Source organism: Tripterygium wilfordii, chromosome 1, assembly GCF_013401445.1.
Source record: "Tripterygium wilfordii isolate XIE 37 chromosome 1, ASM1340144v1, whole genome shotgun sequence".
In the NCBI taxonomy this organism is placed as follows: Eukaryota; Viridiplantae; Streptophyta; class Magnoliopsida; order Celastrales; family Celastraceae; genus Tripterygium; species Tripterygium wilfordii.
The window spans coordinates 166,969-189,891 of NC_052232.1; the positions used below are offsets into that span (position 1 = coordinate 166,969).

Below are 22,923 nucleotides of genomic sequence, written 5' to 3' on the forward strand. Positions count from 1 at the left end.
CTGAAAACGACATTATACAAGCGTGCACTTTGAACATCAAATATGAGCCTAAACTCTAGACGTTAGGTCCGCGCTCGCAGAAGTTTTCACCTGACGACAAGGTAAATTAAGTCAAAGCTCATCGCATGGTCACAAAGATATTGCTTCCGATGAAAATCGAACTCAAAATCTCCCGAGTCCATACGGTTTAACCCCAAAGAACTCTGGGTGACATTTCTACCATAGATTGCTCCATAATTAATTAGACCCTCAATTAGTGAGGGAGTAATACTTAATTCACAAAGCTGCCTTTGTTGAACAGGTAAGGTAACTAATCTACTGTTTAATTATTATCTCAATACTTTGATATATATAGCACACATGGGTGTTCAAACTTTATATATATATCCACGGATTAATTAATATTACCCTGCATAATTAATGTCAATCTTTCTAGATTAAAAAATAGTCCGTCCACTAAAAGCCATAGCATGCAAATTAAAAGCAAAACGGCTTGTAACATTCACATTGCGGTGTCTTGTTAAAAGCAATAGTTTAATTAACAGCAGGATCTATGATAATGAAAACAATTGAAGGTTGCATGGGAATGGGAGTTCAATAGATTCCAGTTAATCAATATTATGGCATGCTGGGCTGTAGCCAAACAATGTGTCTCCAATTCATGGAAAGGAGACGAAAGTATGTTTTCCACTACTATATATATATATAATTAACTAGTTTGTTTTGGGAGTTTCATGAACAGTTCAACACCCAATAAAAATATATGTTTCACTGATCACTTTTACTTGTTTATTTATATATCTTCTCAACGTGTAATTACTAGCTAGGCTTGTTTTGTGATGCATGCATGCTAGCCAGCTTTGTAGAAGTTGAAAAGTTTGTGCAATATATAACAAAAGCTCCAGCGCCAACCATGCAATCTGTCTTCACATTCAACACGGCTTCTTCTTTTTTTTGAAGCTTTTCACATGTGTTTCATTTGCAAGTAGTAATCATGGGAATGAAATGCACGTCAAGACTTGTAGTCTCACATGGCATAACGCAACTTAGTAATATATAAATAAAGGTCCAATTATGTGTTTTTTTTAAGTTTAAGTAATTAGGAGATGACTCAATAGAACAAATTCATTCGAACTTACAACCTAAAGAGCGGACAATATCAAATAAACTAAAGAGAAGAGGAAGAAAAATAGGGATAACGAAAGTTATTGAATAAACGAGGAAGCGAAAGAGGGTTTAAAAGGAATAATGGTTAATTACAAAGGTGGAGGTTGAGGTCATGGCAATGAATATGGATCTTTTCATATCACAATTCACGGTCATTGTAGGCTGCGAAACTGGATCTAGTTAATTATCCATTATACACTTTCTCATGCTAATCATCATCTTCATATATATCCTCATTCTAGTAATTAATTAGTCTCCCAACCCATAATCCCAATCAGATTAATTGCTTTAGTTATAAAACTTTCCTGCTTTAAAAAAAAAAATAGAATTTAAATTAGTTGAGGATGTCTTTGTAGATAAAAAGATCGGAAAACTAAGGCAGGAATTGGATCACTGGTCCCCTCACAACAAATGTCTTATTACAGAGCATCTAGTGATAGATAGATAATCATAACTCATGACTAATTGTCATAGTTGTATGAGTTAATGTAATAGCTAGGCAATTTTCCAAATGAAAACGTAACTGTATACACGCATGTATATATATATATATATATATATGGACGGTTAACTAGAAGATATCCTGGTATGTTTAGTCGTAGTATTGTCGTCATCGATCTTCTTGTATAAATCTTTGGAAAATAGTTAAAATGGTGCATGTACTAAGTAGGAGATCACATAAAACACTATTTCAACAATCAAATCAACCAAACATGATTCAACTAAGTATATATGCTAGCTTATCATCATGTGGAGGCCTTTTAGTGGTCCAACAACACGCCTGTACTTGTATATATGTCCAAAAGCAATTAGTTTTTCTTTTTCTTTTTCTTCTTTTTTTTTGTGTGAAAAGAACCCTCCCATAGTCCCATGAGTCGGCCCATCCCATGACTCACTTCTGCATGCTAAATTTCGGAGATGATAGTACATCTCAATATATACATGTCTCTTGTGAGTCATGTATATATATAGTCTTGAGCACAAAATATATCAAGCTTGTATATGTCCGCCTAACCCACACATACCAAGGTCCGTCGTGCTACCTAGGCTACTCGATCTACAGGACATTCGAAAAGCAATTAAGTAATATTACTTAGCAATGCTTAATTAATTATTTAGTGGTTAATCCAAGCCAAAAATGTTAGGGATCCTAGTAAAAAGTATCTCAATTATCCCAATAGTGGATCTTGTCCCTTGATTGATGTAAGTGTAGGGGCCCACAAAACCTTATGATTGAACCAGAGAGTGACACATCCACTACTGAGATGACTGAGATGTTTTTTACTGGGATCCCTAATATTTTTGTAATCAAGCCATCAATCAAGTGTGTAGAGTTAGAAACCAACATAGTCACGTTACTTAATTATAAAATTAGGGAAAGACAATGAGGGAACACCGAGACATGTATATATATAGATGCTTTAAAGTTTAATCTTAATTAAACTTTGTAAAAAACTTTTAGTGAAGGCGTGCGTTTGCTATAAAGATGAATTCATGCACATCTTTTACTTTCTCGGTAATTGCCATATATATATATATATATATATATAGGAATTCTTCTATGTGGACCACAAAGTTGATCCACACTTTTGATCCACATAGGATAATTTTTCTATATATATAACCGTTAACAATGTAAGTTCTGCCGGCCTCCCAAACAACTTGTCCATGACCATATATATAAGGGAAATTGATAAACAAACCCCCCCTATTTTAAACCCCCTCCCCCTAGGTTGTCACTATTTGTCTTGTCATGTCATGTCTTTTCATCATGTCTGATCTCATATACATACACACATATATATAGATATATACATACACACACATATAGGGCAGAGAATATATATATACATTTATTAATTTAAATGTTTTGATTAAGATTATTTGTTTGCTTTTTTTAATTATTATTATTTTTTTAATTTTTGTGTAAAGAAAAGAGAAATTATATTTTTTTGATATTAATTTCATAATTTTGTAACACATAGATAATAATTTATTCAAGTACATGAATAAAAGCCTCAGATGAAGATTTGATGAATCCATATGAGTGCATGTACGCATCTAATCGTTCCCATACGGAGTCGCCCATGCAGCTGCACAAGTATGTCTACAGTGAACCCATTCGGGTGCACAAGTATGTCCAATTTATAGCCATATATGTACACATGTATAGTCAGAGAATATATTCTCTGTCCTATACAGAGAATATATATTGAGTTGGAGTCCATGAGAGAGTGGTGGATTGAATACATGAACGGTCAAAAAAAGGGGCTGGCGAGTTTTACGATGCAAGGACCACTAAGCAAAAGGTGATGTTTTTTTACAATTTCAAACCATTGAAAAGTCATTCAACGGATGAGATTGGAAAAAGTCATTAAAGTAGTCTAGAGAAGGTAGGGGGGTTGAAAGTAGGGGGGTTGGGATAGTGCTTCCCATATATAAGTTGTGTGAACAAGTGTGGAAAGAAACCTTGGACAAGGACTGATCATAAAAATAACCAAAGTTTCAATTTAAGGATTTGTACGTAGATCAATACTCAACGACACTGTTTCTTGTGATGTACAGACAAGCATGTAGTCAAACCCAATACAATTTTTATACCTAACATTATACGCAAGTTGCACCTACTAAAGAAAATACAGACTGACCTAGCTAATTACTACAACAATATTCTACAAGCTAGTCAAATTAATATATGTTTTTGGGTCAAAGACGCTTCAGCTAGCAAGAGAAGAATAAAAACAAGAATGTAGAAGAAGATAAAAATATATACAAATACTTTGATGGCATGACAAGAGGAAATTAAAGAGAGATCAGACTACTATATATATATATAGTTTGTGTTGTGTGCATGTACATAAGTCTGCATGACCACCGTCCAATGGATATGTGTGTCAACGCCTGCAACAAATCCTCTAGACCCGGCTTAATTTGCTTTTGACTAGAAGACCACCGAACGACTCCTACATAAATATATATATATATATACATATACATATATTGATCAAACTCATTGTCATTATCTCTCAATTTTTATACCTCCAATAAATTCCTTTTTTTTCTTTTATGTTATTCAATTGTTCATTGGGTATGGAAACACTTGATCGAGACAAGAATGATTAATTGTTAGGCATAAAGAGTTGTTTATGGTCTTAATTAATTTGTTTAATAAATTAGCTTCTAATTTTGAACAAGTTTCCCAAGTGGATCGGATAGCTCATCATTTTTAATTTTTATTACTCGAGTATGCCTTAAACCCTTCGTCTCGTCTTCCACCAAAGACTATAATATTGAAGCATTGGTCCCTCTTCTCTAATTAATATCTCAGACTCAGCCACTAGTGCTCAAAATTGACATTGTGCAAGCCAACCTATGTGTACTTACTAGTATTTAATTAGATTAATTATAACTAAAATTAGTTTTGACTAATTGGAACTGAATGCCCCCAGCTTATAGTAGTTGTAAGTTTTCCTATATATCGCTTTTAATGAGACAAAAAAAAATGTTCGATATATACATATATATAGCTTTAATTTGACTCATTAAAAGATTATTTGGAAATCCTTCGTATATGTTTTGTTAGCATAAAGTCAAATTCATATAACTGCTTGCTCTCTTCTGTGATGTACAGGAGATCAGTTGTTTTTGGCATTAGGGATAGTGGTGTTTGGGTTGTGAATGATGATGATATGTTCAGGTGTGTCAAGACTTGCTATCAGTCCAAAGATTCTTGATATGAGGATTCTTGCACTGAATCTTATCTTTTCACCAAATGTTATCTGTGCAATCTGAGAACGCAAGACTGCTGGTTCGAGATTACCTTATGGGAAAGAGACTTAGTATTTGTTTAATGTCAAGTGGGAAAAGTAGGAGATGGAATATTAATACGGAATGAAAGAACTCATGTGAACAAAATGAAAAACAACACATCACTGGAATACGTGTATCTGAAATTTTATTAACTGAGAATATATCTTGTAATGTATTGAGGCGTGTTTTACAAGCTAAAATAAAAATGTAGTCGCAGAGACTACAGTCACGGAGGCTTGAAAAGTAAAAGGTTAAGTTAAGAACTAGTTGGTCGGAGCCATGCTAACTGTAAAGATAAGTGACCGAAGTTATTTCCTAAGAAAGCAGTAAAAGTTTGTAGACATGGAATCTATGTTTGATGCGAGGTTAGTGTGAATCTGTCTTCTTCTTCTTTTTATAACCTTTGTAGTGATCATGGAGACCTTCATCTCATGTTTTCTTAGCACAATCTGGACATGTTCTGTTGTGGAAGATCGTGGGAAACGATCTTCTTGTTTGTTGTTAGGTCAAAATTCTTCATAACCGCAACTTCTTCATGATAATGGGCACATGGTCAAAATCTTAGGTCGTGCTTCTTCTTCAAGATGGATGTGGAAGTATTCAGAATGTACATCCTGTCCCTCTCCTGGATTGTAGGCCTTGTGCTTTTGACTGAGAAAAAATGGCTAACAATCGCCATATTGTTAGTGCTCCTATATGCTTGGACGTGAGAAGTTTCTTCTTCCTCAAAATGTAGGACAAACATGGTTCTTATCTCTGGTTGGTGTGTAGTTGTTAGAAACACGGTTGAGATTTTTTCGTAAGTGTAAGCTGCAAATTCCAAAATCTCCTGAACTCTCTCTACGCTTATTCAGTTGAAATCTCAGTTTCCTTCTAACAAATTTTTTTAAATCAGAATAAAATAATTATGACAACGAATCCCTTAATTATGACCTTTCAGATATCCCTTATTTTCACCAACTACTTCTTAGATTTCAACTCATATAACACTAGATTTCCTGTAAAATGAACAATAATTAATTTAAAAATTCATTTGCCCTTGCCACGTATCCATTGGTGATTGATTGACCATTACCTCATGTTGTCACGTATCAGTGGGTGACCAGAGGTCACTTTTGATGCAAACAATAACATAAATGCGAACCCCGAAAAGAAGAAAAAAAATGAAGTGGACAAGTTTTCCAAAAGTTCCATTAGCAAGTTGTTGGAACTTGAAAGAAGTAGTAGAAAAACATTACATAAATTCCATATAAAAGTATAAAAATAAATCAAACACCATTGCACCAAACGCATAAGCACAAACGGAAGAAAGTCAAAGCGTCAAACTTCAAAGCCTCCCTTTCTTTCTGTCCTTCTCTCTCTTAGTAATATATAATAGAATTACTGTTAATTAATAATTAAGCTCAAGATTAACTGAATTCTCTATTGTGGCTCATCCTCCACATTTTTCAAACCCATGTACTCTATAAAAACCCCTTCTTCTCTCTAATAAATCCTGCAAGGGAGTATTAACAATAATAATATTCCTCTCTCTCTCTCTCTCTGTGTCTATCTACTTTTTTGTTCCAATCAATCAGTCTCTCCATTTGAAGAAATTAAAGATGGTTGTTGTGGATGGGAAGAATTGCAGCAGCGTCGACGACTCTAAAGAATTACGTGAAGAAGATAATACGGACTTAAGGAGAGGTCCATGGACGGCCGAGGAAGATCTGAAGCTCATGAATTACATTGTTAATAATGGCGAAGGAAGATGGAACTCTCTCGCTCGTTGCGCAGGTACTGCTTGCTAATTATTTATTAATTTAGTGTTGTTGATATTGTTGTAATTATATGTGTTTTGCATAAGTGGTAAGGTTTCTTAATTCTTTCACTCCTTTTTTGGCCTCTCTTTTAATGTTCTCCCCAATTCTAGTGCTTTTGATGATGAATTGAACAGCTCTTGGATTGATTAACGGATCTAGTTGATGTCAATTTATGTGAGTGGTTCATATAATGTAAGAGGGATTATGATTGATATTTGATAAAACTGAAAAAGCAAAAGTGCAGCTTGTTGCAAAAACTGATAGAAGTATATGAGCATTACCTCTTTCTCTTTCTCTATGTCATCTCAATATTATCTTTTTATAAAATTAAAAAAAAATTTGCAGAGTTAGTTTTAATTATACGTATCTAAACTAGATTTAATGAAATAGGAATTAATAGGACCGGAAAAAGCTGCAGATTGAGATGGCTCAACTATCTTCGCCCTGACGTACGCCGCGGAAACATCAATCTCGAAGAACAACTCATGATTCTTGAACTTCATTCTCGATGGGGAAATCGGTATTGATATATTAATTACTCCCAAACCCAAATCAATCAAACATATTATAATAATTACTTCAAACCATCCACTTCTGTTATTGTTCACTTAATATTATTCACGTATATAATTTTCAGATGGTCGAAGATAGCGCAACACTTGCCAGGCAGAACCGACAACGAAATCAAGAACTACTGGAGAACTCGTGTCCAAAAGCACGCCAAGCAACTCAAATGTGACGTCAACAGCAAGCAATTCAAGGACACCATGCGTTATCTATGGATGCCTAGACTTATTGAGAGAATCCAAGCCTCTTCAGCCGCAACCACCACCACCACCAACGGGGCCGTCGCTTCTTCTCGAACTGCCACCGCCGACCAAGTGAGCTTACCCTACGAACGTGCACACATGATGATGACTTCCAGTTCTTACACTCCAGAGAACTCCAGCACTACTGGAACTTCCTCCTCCGACTCGTTTGGGACTTCGACTCAGGTTTCATCGGACTTGGGCGTGGAGTATAATTACAACAATATCCCGGTTAACCACAACCTTAATCCGGATTACTATCAAGCCAATCAAGTCGGTAATAATTGCGAGGACTTGACTGTTAGTACTCCGTCCGGATACTACTGTAATAAGGGATTAGATTTCCAGGAACAAAACAACGTTAACCCATGGTTGAACAGCGGGGACACATCCGACATTCTCTGGAATGTGGAGGACATTTGGTTCTTACAACAGCAACTCAACACCATGTGAAGAGATTGAAAAAATAATTATTATAGATAAAACAAATTAGGATACATATATACATATTGCATAGAGAAAATTGGGATCATACAAGTTCCAATTGTGGATTATAACTAGTAGTGGTTATTATTGTATGTTGTTCATGAGTTTGTTTGGTTTTTTCTTTTTGTTTGTTTTGGGGGAGGTTTTTGTCAATTAATTGGTTAATCTAATTCTTTGATATTAGCTATAGATACTTGGTGGATTTTTAAACCAAGTGATTGCATTATGGAAGCATGTTTCAAGATAATTATTATTTATAATGGATATATTTGATCATATTATAATATGTAAAGATGTGTATTAGTCTTTTATATTATTTTATTTTATAATTAACTATGATCACTAGTGCGTGCTGTAAATTAATATTTTCATTATGCATCTATTTAATTAGTGATGCAACTTTTTTGAAACATTGTCCATGGGGCCTGAACCAGTCAAAAGTCCCCTTGGCCTTGAGTTTCTAGAAAACAGAAAGTGAAGTTCCAATTATCTAAAGGACGTGGCAATAAGAGATTCGTCCGATGAAGCACTGAAGTTAGTCCATTAGGGGAGAACTAGCTAGCTACTTACATATTTTTTTTGCTAAAGCTTAAGGAATGATCGTAATAATTATAAATCATGACCCATTTCTCCTTTTTTTGGTTGGTCTTCGTGCGGACAAATTGCTTGGAAAAACTCCATAAAACCAGACAAATTAAGGTTGGTGCTAAATTTGATTCCCCACGTAATTCTGGCATGTTAACGAAATGGTTTTAATTTCTTATCAAATACGTACCCTTGTTATAGGTTAACTTTTCAAGAGCTGGCATAAATAATATTTGACTGCATCAAGTCATCAACGAATTCAAGTCAAAATAGGAATTTGCAAGTCGACTATATTTATGACACGTTCTTTAATTTGTTAGGACCATTTTCATCTGAATCTAATCTAGAGAGGAAAAAAGGGTGAGAAAGAAAATACCAAATTTATGACCAATACATTCGCACGTACGAAGGGCAAGGTTGGCACGTGAGAGGAGAACAATGAGTGAGGACCAAAACGTGATGAAATAATAACAACATAAAGCGAGAGAGAGAGAGAGAGAGATTTATGGCGGCTGGGAATCTGTGTGGGCCGCGTGCCTAGAGGAGAAGCCATAGGTGTGGTTCCCGGTTTCTGAGGTGTTGCAAGGCTGCCACGCGTTTCTTTGCCTCTCTCATGAGTCATTAGGCAAAGAAACAGCCTGGACTGAAGCACTTACAGGTCAGCCGCAACCATTGAAACGGCCCACAAATTTAAAGTTTAAACAGCTCCACGTAAGACATAAAATATATATATATATATATATATGCGTGTGCGTTTGTTACACCTATAGGAGCAAAGAAAAATTACTATTGGACTCCACAATATATCCCGCCATCTCCACATTACATCCTAATTAAGGGTTAAACTAGACACCAGCACACACGTGTGAATGTGTGTTAGCATATACATACACGCGTGGACATACAGCTGGTCTCCCACAATTAGAGGCTTCAGAGTACGATCTTATCTTTATTCTGGTCTGGCGGGGGCCTTGGGTTTGGAACTTCACCACGGAGAGAGACCTATCGGGAAAGATGTGGGGTCCTGCATTAATCTCTTTTTTTATAAAGCATACTCTTGAACATATGATATGGGTCTAAACTTAAATGTCGAGTTCGCACATACAAAATTTTCACTCGATGACAATATAAATTTGATCAAAATCCAACGCGTGACTATAAGGATATTGTATGATGTCTCTCGAGTCAAGTTCATATCGTTTGATCCTAAAAAGATTCACCAACTAGACTCATGATTACATGATATATTTAATCTGACGTTGGCATATGATGCCATCAATTGTGGATCCCACGTCACAAACTCTTTGTTGAATAATAAGCTGGTTATTGTTACTTATGGAGAGGTAGCTATCATCAGTAGCTTACAATGTATTTGGGTTCAGTTTTGGCCTAAACACTGTGCAGATGCTCTAGTTTTGAACAGGGAAAAAAAGGAAAGAAAAAAGAAAAAAGAAAAAAAGAGGATAGAGACGAACTGAAATGGGTAATACATTAGATGCACATATATGCCAATACATTACACTTAAAACATTTTTCTTTGGCACCATATTGGCATATTGGGTTGAGACTGACGTACATACCCACATATATACATATAATTGTGTAACTTGCGTGAAGCTCTCTAATGAAAGCGAAATAAAGGTGCGATGTATATCACCATCTATTTAGTGTTATAAATATATAGATTATCTCCAAAAAAGTGTAGAAGATATCTCCGACCTGTAACAAACCAAGTAAGTGAACATGTTCTACTTCCATTATAAGCAAGCAAACATGCAGGATATTAGTTTAGATTTGTGCTTATCCAACTCAGGAAAAGCTTGGATGAAACTACACTTCAATTCTTATGTCGTACGTTGGATTTTTATATTTTTCTGGTTACATCCAATGATGACGACAGAGGTTTGTTTTGTCGATCACTCTCATTACGCATGCAACGGAAATAGCATCTCCACCATATTAGGAGAAGCTTATGCCTACATTTTTTTTCCTCATCACTTAAGTTTTATTAAATATCCTACATGGTTTATCAGGATGGTCCATCTTCATAATACTTGAGACGTCTTTTAATTAAAGACAAAATCATGAGCCTTGAGCCCCGAGTACACATTAAAAAAAAATACACAATTATCTACTTAACAAAACATTTCTCTGTATTAGATTATAAAAAATAAATAAATAAAAAGAGCATGTGCTATGACATCATATCCAAACAAATTTCACTGTAAATTTTTAAAAAATAAAAAATAATAATCATGACTTTTGTCTTATAACTTCCCAAAACTTTTTTTTTTTTTTTTCTCTCAATTTCGGAATCCATTTTTTCAAGGTAAGGGAAGAGGACGGAGACGAATCTCCTGCCTTTCCTCCTACTCCCCTAGCGTAAATATACCCTTCCTTTGTATGGATATGTTGTTTTCTTTCCTTTTTGTGCTGAATAAGAAATTTTTAAGATTTATTCATTACATCGTCTTTCATGAAAGTGAAATATAGATCTTATCATTCATCTGTCATGGATTCTTCACCACATCGATTCTTCTAGTGTGTTTTAGGAATATATATCTAATTGATGCATAGTGATGGAACTTATAGATCTGGTGAAGATCGATCTTTTTTTATGTATGGGAAGTTAATAATTTAGATCCAATCCATGTATGTTGTGTCCGTTTTATGTTTGTTGTTTAATCCTTTCGGGTTTATCTTGGGACAATGTTAATCATCCCAGTGTTATCTGGTGTTTGTTTGTTTTTTTTGTTTTTGAGTCTTACTGGCTGCTTTCCTTGGCTTCGATTTGTAATTTTCTAAGCGGCTATCGCAACGCTATATGTAAGTTTGCTATCCTGGAATGAATGGTTGAGGCTTATATCATTTTCAAAAAAATATAATAGAAAAGAAAAGGCCTATTTCGTTTGAATCCTTGGGCCCAATTCCCCCAACCCACATCAATGGAAATGAAATGAAGTGTACACTGTACAGAGAAATAGAAGTCCGCCGATTCGAATTATGGACAATGTAAGGCCCATTACAATCTTGACAACTCCCATTGACTTTAGGTGAAGCCATGCGAAGGCCCATTTTGCTTCAAGCCTTTTGAAGGTCCAAAAGTCTTCTGAAAAGCAGCACAGCCCGGCAAAAGATTTGCCCACTAAAACAAGGCAGCGAGCGTTGTTGTGAGCAATGGTCACAGGGTGAAGTATGAAGCAAAATTCCATTGATGGGGTACAAAAAGCCATGGACAAACTTGACTGATCACTCCGCATCTTCTCTGCCCATCCGAAAATGGTCGAGCCGCCCAGCACCAAGGCGTAGAGAGTAGCATGCTTTTTTGTATTCGGCCCAAGTGAAGGGCCTGTATCTACAAGGATTGTGGGGCGTCAGCATCTCTGGCAGGACACTGATCCTTGCTTGGAGGGATGGCGCCCCAAAATAAGCCATCGACACTCTCGACTTAGCTGAGTTCGTGAGGGCTCTATGCCTCACACTCACGAATCTCCCATTTGTTATAGCCTTCAAAATCACAAGAACACAAATATCAAACAATCGATCTTCAAAACATGATCTGCCCAAGAAACTATACATTAAAGAAAGAAATTGAAAGAAAAAAGTAACTCAAAACTAATGCAAAAAATACTATCCTGAATGTCATTTTGATTTCTCTGTTTCTGACTGAAAACATGACTACTTTCATTTCAGTAAAATATATTTCTAGTTTCTAGTCAATCATTAGTCTTTCAAAAAAAAGTTCCAAATTTTCATTGGAGGAATCCCTAAAATGGGTTGCACTGACAATGCATCTGTAGATTTGATTGATGATCCAGTTCAGTATCAGTTCCTATCAAATCAGCTTCATAGATTGCTATGATTAGAGCTATGAGACTGAGAAGCCAGAGCGGGGGGGAGAAAAAGAGATAAGATTGGGACCCACCTGTAACACGTCACCCACATTGACAAAGAAGGCATTGGGGTCAGGACGAACGGGGACCCACCCAACATCATCATTGTAGATCTGGAGGCCTCCCACATCATTGGCTCTTAGAATAGTCAAGATCTGAGGATCAGAATGCTCCCCAAATCCAATTTTGTTTAAGGGCGCTGACGTGGACGGTGGATAGTGATTGAGCCTGAAGATTGAGTCACTGTTAACGTCCCTGATCAGCCTACTGAACACTGACGTGTCTGGGACCCTCAACCCTTCTGCCACCAGTTCCAATATCTCACAAGCCAGTTTCTTAACTGCCTCTATGTACACAGTCACGGCGTAGCTGTCATACCCAAAATCAATCACAACCACAAACCCATCAGAAATTCAGCCTTTTCAGTTTTTATTTTTTATTTGAAATTTATGGAAAGAGGGGGGGACGTCGTTCCCTGTTACTTTAGATAATAATGGAAATTTTGGTTTTTGCCTTTTTCTTTCTCTTTCTGGTATGATTTGATTGGTCTTTCTCTGACTTATCTCAACGACTTGTCAATCTAAATTTATCTGACAGGGTATCCTACCACTTTACTGTAAGAGTTCAACAATAATCTCATGCTATTTATGCACTTCACAAAAAAAAAAAAAAAAAGGAAAAAAAGATATTAGTCTGAAAAAGGAGGAAAAATGCAATCATGGTATATGTATATATATCATTATATAATAACCTAAACCTACTAGGGGGCTTATCAACAGTTGGTAGTGACAACGTCTACTGTTACATATCTTCAAGTATAGGAACTCATATAAGACCTATTACATTTAGCAGATGTTGCATACCAATTTTCGTTTAGGGCTTTCCCTTAATTAGACCATTCTAACAAGTTCTTGAGAGCATACACATGTAACAAACTCAATATAATACATACACATACACATGCAACATACAAATATGTCAATTATCAACACATTAAGCAACACGTGAAGAAATTGATCAAAACGGGCATAAGATGATGAAGATGAAAAATAATATACACAAGCTATATATATATATATATATGAAGTAATGAAGTACCTGAACTTTGATGGGTCAGTGGAGATTGATTTGGAGAGTTTGAAAATGGAGGTGATATTGGTATTTAGTAAGAGATACTCAACCTCTCCAATATCACCATTGAAGCCGATGTTCTTGAATCCATAACCAAAAGGATTAGCAGGACCAGCTCTCTGTTTGTCTTGCACTGGCTTTGAAAAGAAGTTGAGAGACTCTTCCTCCAATTCATCAACTATGTCTTGAGACACTCCATGGTTTATCACCTTGAAGAATCCATACTCCTCACATGCCTTCACTATTACCTTTCCCACCTCTGTCCTATCGCAGGAGAGGTCCACCGTCGGTAGCTCTACCACCGGACCCTTCACTGGCTTTGCAGATGCCACGACCATTGAAATATATCTATAGTGAGAGACAGAGAAGAAAGAAGTAGAAGTAATTAATATTAATAATGGATGCTGCTTCAGGGGATGTGTGTGTGTGTGTATATATAGTCAGAGAGAGAGAGAGAGAGAGAGAGGGAGGGAGGGAGGGAGGGAGGGAGAGAGAATTCAATAATAAAATAAAATATTTAAATTTTTTGCTGAAGTACAAGTAGCAAATTTCCTGTCATGTTAGGAGGTTGACTTTTATTCAATAATAAAATAAATATCTATGTTGGTATTTATTTTATTTATTTATTTATAATATTGATGAGATGAGATGAGATGTAGTTGTATGGGGTTCACTCATTCAATAGGTAATCATATATTATGCTTCAGCAGCAAGCAACCGACTTCTTTGATAGTTTGACTCATACAATTTTCAAACAGTAGTAATAGTGATTGACTGTTGACATCAGGACTGCGAAAGGGGCTTTGCTGTATACTGTATTACCCAAATATCTAGGCTGTTTCTGTACTCCACGTGTATCATCTTTATTTTTTCATTCTTTATGTTTGACTTAGTCAAAAAGAGAAAATAAATAACACACCTTTTATTCATTCCATACCATTGTTTGGTGTCACCATAATAATTGTTCAATTGAATAAGTTAAATTCATGATTTTTTTTATTGATAACCATATTATATAAGTTTATCTTTTAAATATTCAATATGAACTTAAACTCAGGTCATCAGGATAAGTTCGGTCAAAGTCCCGTATGTGGTCACAACAAGGACATTGCCCTTAATGAGAATCGAACTCAAGATCTCTTGAGTTCATACGATTTGGTCGCAAAAAAATTCATCAATTAGACTATCAATCAAGTGGTTAGTCAAATTCATAGTCAAATTCATGATGTTACATATATGAGATAATTAGGCCCATTTATGGAAACAATAATATGCCAACGAAGGTCATACCTTTTTTAGTATATGTCTAACGACTAATTAATATTTAGTCATTGTTTGGTGTAACAATCTGATAAACCGATTTGGTAATCTTGCTAATATTTAGTATTGCTCTATATACAGTGAATATGGATAGTGTAGGGCAGGCAACCCATGTTTGGACTACATGGATGAGAGCTTATATATCCCATACAAGCATCATTGTCAATGCACAAATTGGAATTCAATTGAGGAGTTTTTTGGGTAATGAAAATTAAGCTCTTTAAGGACACAATAATTGGGCACCCTCTTTACTAAATTAATATAATCACCTAATGTGGTAAGCAATAATGGAGTTAGATGTATGTGTGTGTATATATATATATATATATATATGGGAAGATAAGAAGCCACCTACTTTTTTTTTTTTTTTGATAAGAATCACCTACTGAGTATATGTGTGTGTATATATATAACAAACTTTCCAATTAAAAAGAGTTATTCATTATTTAATCCCTAAATTAATAAAGGTAGGTAGGTCCGTAGGTTTGCATTCCCATGGTGCCACACACGTACTCAATTCAATGCCACAAGATTATGACTCATGATTTAATTTATTACACAAGAAATGTGTGTGTAGAAGCTAGGTCCCTTTCTTTCTTTCTTATATAATCCTTTTGTAGCCCATCCTCTCTCTCTCTCTCTCTCATGTTGAAATATGTTCTATAATTTCCCTTTTGGGGTTTACTTAGTTTACAGGAACAAGTAATCCAATATATTCTTTGCTTTATATATATATATATATATTTCATATTTGATCGGTTTCGAATTTTTTTTTTGTAGGCATGTTGAATCTGTTATAGAATTTCCTTTTTGGGTTCACTTAGTTTTGCAGCATTTTGGGTTGTTTCATTCTTGGTATAGAAAAATGGTTCGTCCCTCCATTTTAAACTCTATATATAGATCCATCTAGAATGTTAGAGATATTTATGGGACTCTACATTTGTGTTGATAATCAATGGGGTATGTAGATTGCTCATTGGTATATTTCCTTTGAATATGATTTGATTGCTATTTTTGTTATAGATGAACTTTTTGGGTGGGAGTCCACGAGGATAGAGTGGAAATATTGGCACCTGAATTAGGGGCTAATTGGTTTTGGACCCCCGGGCACAAAATTGTGGACTAGAAAGTGATGCTATGCCTACCTACTTATTTTGGCAGGCACACAATATTAATGAACAATGATCAATTATTCAATTTTGGTTATTAATTTTAGGCAGTGGGACTATTTTAATAATTGGTGTCACTCTCTCTATCATACATTTATATGGAAATTCTATTGAAGCATTTATGTAAATAACATGATGTCCTAACAACCTTCATTATATATATATATATTCAAATAATACAAGTCTCATGAATTCTTTTAAATTCAAGGTACCAATCATCACATTCAATTCCCAACTAACGAGACTTCTCGCAAATACAAGTCTTGCCAAAATTTTCATCAAAAACACATGCACACATATATATACATATATAAATATTATCTTATGGGAATTTAAAGTGTGGACCAAATGAAATGATGAATTGGGCGTATTGTTTTAAGTCCCACTTATTTAAAAAAACAACACATCTACATTTTAAACTTAGGGTGTAGATCTGCATAGGAGAATATATATAAGAGTTGAGGAAAATATAAGTAAAGGTACATACTAGATGGATGGAGGCATGGAGCAGCAAAGATGGGTCATCACCCAAAAGAGGGAACACCATCTAAGCAAATGCAAAAAAAGGCCTAACTACCACCAGCCTCTTATTATTTTGGGTTAGTAGTTGCAATCAATTTTTTTTTAAAATTTTGTGTTGCCGTCCAAGAATGGCCAAATCTTTTTATTTTTATATAGTATTTATTTCTGTCCCCATCGAAATCAATTTACATAAATATTATATTTCATTAATTGTCAAATTATATCACCTATAATTGTATTGCTTACTGCCACCAATTAATGGCCAAAAAAGGAAGATTCATTTTCGATTAGGTGTTTCCGAAATGTCCTTTTTGTTGATGTCGACCACGTTTATGAGTGTAATATTATACGAGATAATAAAGAAAGAAAGAAAGAGACCCAAACCTATATATATATATATATATATATATATATATATATATGTTATTGAATATAACACACTTGTCATAATAATAATAATAGAGATTTTTTTGCATTTAGAGGGAAGATATATACAAGTAGATGGATATATAAATTCATGTGTTATTGAATATTCTAAATAAATGTATCATTTAATTAAGGTCCATCTTATTGTTGGAGGTTAGCTGCAATGAGTTTTCAAGTCTTTTTCACAATTAAACCTCTATTAAATTTAGATTTTATGTTACATTCATGACTCATGTGGTTGTTGACAATAGGAAGGATATTTCCAATATATATATATATATATACACACACATGTCATGATCAACAGTTTTTCCAATTGAGCAGCCGTGATAACCTTAAAGCAACAACCAATTGAAAGCATTGAAGAGCCTTATCTATATATATAAATGCACATCATCTCTAATGTCTGTACAACTGCAAACACGATTAGATTTGGTTTCTTAATTACCACAAAAATCAAACGACGACTGTCAAGAAATTTAATTAATTTTAGTACTAAGATTGCGTACACGGATAAGGTTGCATTCATGTGTGTGTATTTTATCTTCTGGATTTTGCTTTGATGACCCGCTGATAAAATAAGATTTATACAGTAGTTAATTACCCTGTGTGGTAACCTTAATTACAAGAACCTGTTGTGTGCATATTTTAAAAAAGAATTCATAGCCATATGCGAACCTGTGACCCACCCATTCTATCGGTGCAACTTAGAGATCACATATTTAATCTCCACATATTATATGAGATAAGGAGTGCGTGTATCATATAAGACCAATGCAGGAGCGTTGTGCAAGAAAATTATTTACCTTTTTATTTTAATAGAAAGGAAGAAGAATTCACTAAGGTCCTTTGCCATGAAGGATGCGAGCAAATTCTAGAACTAGAGCTACTATTGTCGAGTTGGTTTACATAAAGCCTTAGCCTAGTAAGTAAATCTACAGAAACTTGGGAGATGAACATTATCATCCGACACACAGCCACAAACATTCCTTATATGGAATATTGTACAATGAAAACTTTATTTCTTTTGGATCTACAATCTGAGAGAGATGAAACCATAATCTGTTTGAGGCTTTGAGCATTTCACATAATTTCTGGATCCTAGTATTTTTAACAATGGAAAAGGTAATTGGCTTTTACACGGTACATAACTTGTTTTTCTCCCCCTAAAACAGTAGGGAACCAAACTAATTCTCAGTGTGGATACCAATACCATAAAGTCCAACATCTGTTTAAAGTTCAGAGCAACCTGTCATTGGAATAGTGGACGAGGTTTATCTGTTTCTGCTCTTCACAAACTTGGTTCTTGAAGCCTTCTTCTCCATCTTTTCCCTCTTCCTGCGGGTCTTCTCATCCTCTACAACTCCCTAATTCACAGACAAACATTTCAAAATCATACCGAGTATTCTTCTTTATAATTAAGCAGATGAAGGAATTTATCATGTATCTGAATATGCCCAAATCACTTGGAAGATGATAAACGAAAAATGTGGAGAATAGAAGGAACCTCTGAACTTTGTGGAAGAAATCCTTTAATGAATCCAAATGATTTGTATGCTGCAAATGCTGGTATCTGGAAAGTATCAAGGAAAAAAATAATAGTTACACATTGACCAGTTGAACCTCACGTCCCCGTCCCCGTCCCCATCCCCATCGTGTGTGTGTGTGTTTTTTTAATACAATCTGTCCCTGTCATGTCTAAACAAAGCATCTTATGCGAAAGAAAATGTTACCGTTGAGGAGTCATCTTACCAAGAAAACCTCCCATGGTTCTACCTACAAATGTTTTACTGTTTGCATGTGCATATATGTGAATGTGATATTTATGTTACGAGAAGGCCCTAGAAACATCTTATCTATCTTGGGTCCATAGATCTAACACAATCCTATGGTTGGTCTCAAAACGATGTTACACAATCTTGGTTGCAGTTCTCAGCAGCAGACTACTCACAATTCAAAGGTTCCACCTAGGTTCTTTCAAACTATATGTGAAGTCCTGATCAGAAGCAAAGCCACAGCCACAGATGCAATGATGAAGCAACGTGAGCTCTGGTGGATATACTAGCAGGACTACAACAATTTCCCTTCATTTTCTTCAGTAAAAAATAAAGAATAAATAAAAGAGTAGTAGTCAACATGGAGACTAGTCTATGTGTTTCGCCAATCTAGCAACATAGTGACTTCCCTAACACCCTAATATTCCTTCTTCAGCAGTATAGACAGAAAAGTGTACAAGTCCAGTTATATGCATCTAAGGACGCCTCTCCCACTGAACTATCATCAATCTCATCAATGTATAAAAAGCAAGGTGTAATTATAGGCATGTGTGGAAGCTATTCCAAACAAGGGAAAAAAGATTCTCACCACTAGGACTGTGTACCAAAATTTGCCCGAGATGATGGACATAACTTGCACAAAGCTTGTGATGTAGATTATATCATGCAAATAGCTGCAGAGAAAATAAACAACTCTAAGGGAGGAATCTTATAACAGTTCACAACAGATAAATAGTAACTACCATACTGACAATCCAACCTCGGACATATTTCGTAGCAGACAGAACATTGAGCAGCAAAGGGATAAATCGTGAACACAATGTTTCTTGCTTATTCAAGGTGGGCAAATGTAATGCCAAGCAAGGGTGACATTCTCCATGTACATAAGGAATGTTTATAAGTATACCAAATATGCAAAAATTGGGACTCAAAGCTTGTCAAGAAGAAAACAATATGGCTTAGGCGCATAAATTCCAAGAAAACCTTCAATTTTACGAGATACCCAAAGATGCAAGTATGCAACAACAGCACGAAGATCCTATTATTCATGCCAAGTTGCCAACGAATCTTTAAAATGATCAAGCCTCTTTTTCCCCCTTGATTTTACACAATCTTTCCTAGAATTCGATGAAAAGCATTTTATGTTTAGGTTGCAGGAACAACAAAGGAATTTTTCATTCAACTTTGTAAAATCTTTGGACAGGTGTCGGGTTCTTAGCTTACAAATATTTTGTTGCACAAATAGGCTAGACATACGAAAAATTGAAGACATACCACACATCAAAATCAAGAAGTAAACAAGTGAACATGAAGAAAACATACCCACAAATTCCACCAGTACTCATATCAAATCCCCCATCAAGAAGATTGCCATCATCATCATAAGTAGGTTTTGCCATTGCAGAGAGTTGTTGATAGGGCATCGCATATGCCACAGATGTCAAAACAAGACCTACCCAGTGTTTCCAGGTGATAGTGGAATGAAAGATCAACATTCTCACCAAAACATAGATAACCTATATAGATGCAAATTGGACCATTTGACGTTACAAGCAATCAAATGAAGGATACTTCTCAACAAATTGTATAATAAAGTAATGAGGTGGTTGGGACTAACACGAAGCTATATTGCAACTATCGCTATTCAAATGCACATTATGATGGAAAGGTATCCAATTACCAACCAGTTTCCATTTTGACAATATTCAAGAAGAAAAGTCCACCTTGCCATAAACAGTAAAAGAAAAGGAATGCATACTGTAAAATGAAGTAATTTATTAAGAAATGATAAGAAGATAGGACGCACATTACAGGCAATGATGAGGCGAAGGAGCATTGCCATGTGGCGGGTGTTCTCTTCCTTGCGCTTCTTAGCTCCTTGATTTGCCATTTCTTCTTACTTTGTGTCTCTCCCCCTCTCTCTAGTTAAACAATTTGTCAAATGTCAGTATATGGGCCTGTAAGACGATGCAAATTATTAGCTAACTAAAACCTAATCACATACAACAATACAAAGGCTACAAACTAAAAAGAAAAAAGAAATCCTCAAAGTATACTTTTCATCGTGATGAGTTCTAACTTTTAAGAGCACACCAGAGAGGGGTGGGGCAGAAAGAGAAGGGGTGGAGGCAAGGGGCTACCTTCTCTGAAAGCCTGTGACCAGCAGTGCCTTATGTTTTCTCAGAGTTAGGAATTGGGATTTTATTACTTATTTAGATCCTTTTCTTCATTCTTCATGTATGTATCTGAATAATTCATGATAGCAAAATTCATCCATGATAACTCAAAGTTAAAGTAGAAGAATGTATCCTATACATATTAGATTTTTTAATCCTTTGCATATATCGTTAGATCTTCCCACTTATAACTAGTTCTTTTTTGTTTTCATTATTTGGAATGATAAAAAATTTCCTCAATTTGGCATCAGAGAAGGGAGAGGAGGTGCTAGCCTTCTATTTACAATGAGATAAAACATGAATTGTGTTGCTCAAAAAGGGAGAGGTAAACAAAGAATTCCATACACCAAAAATCTCAAATAATTTACAATGTCAGTAACAGAAAGAAAAAAAAAACAGTAACAACAGCTCTCTTACTCTTACTGATCTTCCTCATATCCTACAAATTTCCAACGACATTAGATAGTAAATTCCTTCAGCTCCATAATAGAATTGAAACTAAATTTAGCTCCGGACAAACTCACATCACAAATCATATGAAAAATCAGAAGCTTAATAACCTAATTCCAGTCCAACCAAGAAACCACCTCCCCTTCTATAGGTATTATACTTTTATGCTCTCGATGACAGATTCTACAGAAGCTAATTGAACAAGCGCAAGGTGGATTACATGCTCGATTAATTGCAAGATCAGCTGCATGGTGACAGTACTTAAACCTTGCCAATGGAGCAAGATCCTGCTTTTAATTGAATCTAATTTGAATGCTCATGTTTCACACACTTCCAGCCACAATCATCTAATGCCGATGCAAGAAAGTTGTGATTTTGGGATAAATGTCTTCTTACATCCACAGGTGACCTAACAGAGTCAGGTGGAACATTCTTTTGGTGGACTGCCTTTGCTCTTATATTCATTTGTCAACAAACGAAAAATAAGAAACGAAATCTATATGCGTAACTAGCTGCAACTCTCTGGTGTTTGTGTGCAGATTCCTCGAACATACACACACAGAACTGAACAGATGGATTAGACAGTTTGAGATCAGCAATCGTTGCGTCAATAATGAATAAAACTCACCTGTGTATCGCCGAGCTGGAGGAGGAAAAGAACAACGAACACCGTTGGAGTGAGATCGCCGGCGGTGAGTTTTGCGTGGGGCGGTGGGCGTTTGTGGAGGAGATAAGCGAGACAGGTCAGCAGTATACGTTGAATGGGCGGAGGCAGGGATTGGACCCAATCACGTAGAGACTCGACCCAACTGCATAGTTGGGCAGTCCAGACTGATGTAGTGAGAAATTAGGCCCATGTTGAGGCCTCTTGAAATTAGGCTCATATGCGTTTCGCACCACAATCTCTCTCTTTCTCTTGTACCTAAATTGTTGCCATTTTAACAAAAGCAAAGAAAAATTACAGCAATCAGGGCAGCGCTCCATGGGCCTTGTTTTGGGCTTTTCTTTTGCTGTTTTTGTATCTACACACCAACTGTGACGCTTTGGACCACACCTTGGATTCTCTTAATTTTCGACAACTATTTTATTTTGATGAGGACGAAAAAAAATGAATTGCATTTTGTGTCTCAAAAATCTGTATGCATGTGGCCTGGAAAAAACCAATCTGACAAATTGTCTTTGAGAAAAATTAAGTTTGGAATATCACAAAATGCAAAACCCATGAAGAAAATTAGAAAAAGAATATTTGGTGTATGTATTGTTTTCCCTTCTCGGTTCGGACAGTTATATATATATATATATATATATATATATATATATATATATATATATATATTTTTTTTTTCCTTCAAAAAATTAAACTAAAATAGAATATGATATTATTGTCTTTTTCAAGCTCTT

The 22,923-nt window shown here is 35.4% G+C and overlaps 3 protein-coding genes across 4 annotated transcripts; 1 reads left to right on the plus strand and 2 right to left on the minus strand.

The window, feature by feature from the left end:
- The first annotated feature begins 6,476 nt into the window (after nt 1-6,476).
- LOC119999961 (transcription factor MYB108-like) lies at nt 6,477-8,301 on the plus strand. The gene is made up of 3 exons (XM_038847809.1): nt 6,477-6,753; nt 7,170-7,299; nt 7,417-8,301. Exons 1-3 carry the CDS (start codon nt 6,579-6,581, stop codon nt 8,039-8,041), a joined length of 930 nt encoding a protein of 309 aa, XP_038703737.1. The 5' UTR covers nt 6,477-6,578; the 3' UTR covers nt 8,042-8,301.
- Nucleotides 8,302-11,500: 3,199 nt separating this feature from the next.
- LOC119999954 (gibberellin 2-beta-dioxygenase 2-like) lies at nt 11,501-14,083 on the minus strand. Its single transcript, XM_038847796.1, has 3 exons — nt 13,651-14,083; nt 12,585-12,921; nt 11,501-12,166 (listed from the first exon to the last, which is right to left on the minus strand). Exons 1-3 carry the CDS (start codon nt 14,019-14,021, stop codon nt 11,909-11,911), a joined length of 966 nt encoding a protein of 321 aa, XP_038703724.1. The 5' UTR covers nt 14,022-14,083; the 3' UTR covers nt 11,501-11,908.
- Nucleotides 14,084-18,079: 3,996 nt separating this feature from the next.
- Nucleotides 18,080-22,369, minus strand: LOC119980738 (transmembrane protein 208 homolog). Of its 2 annotated transcripts, none has more exons than XM_038823602.1 (6): nt 22,151-22,369; nt 20,703-20,853; nt 20,219-20,412; nt 19,485-19,569; nt 18,628-18,693; nt 18,080-18,487 (listed from the first exon to the last, which is right to left on the minus strand). In XM_038823602.1, exons 2-6 carry the CDS (start codon nt 20,784-20,786, stop codon nt 18,395-18,397), a joined length of 522 nt encoding a protein of 173 aa, XP_038679530.1. In that variant the 5' UTR covers nt 20,787-20,853; nt 22,151-22,369; the 3' UTR covers nt 18,080-18,394. The 2 variants fall into 2 exon arrangements, with proteins under 2 accessions (XP_038679530.1, XP_038679480.1); XM_038823552.1 differs by having other exon boundaries at nt 20,703-20,817; nt 22,151-22,364.
- Between the last annotated feature and the right edge of the window lie 554 nt (nt 22,370-22,923).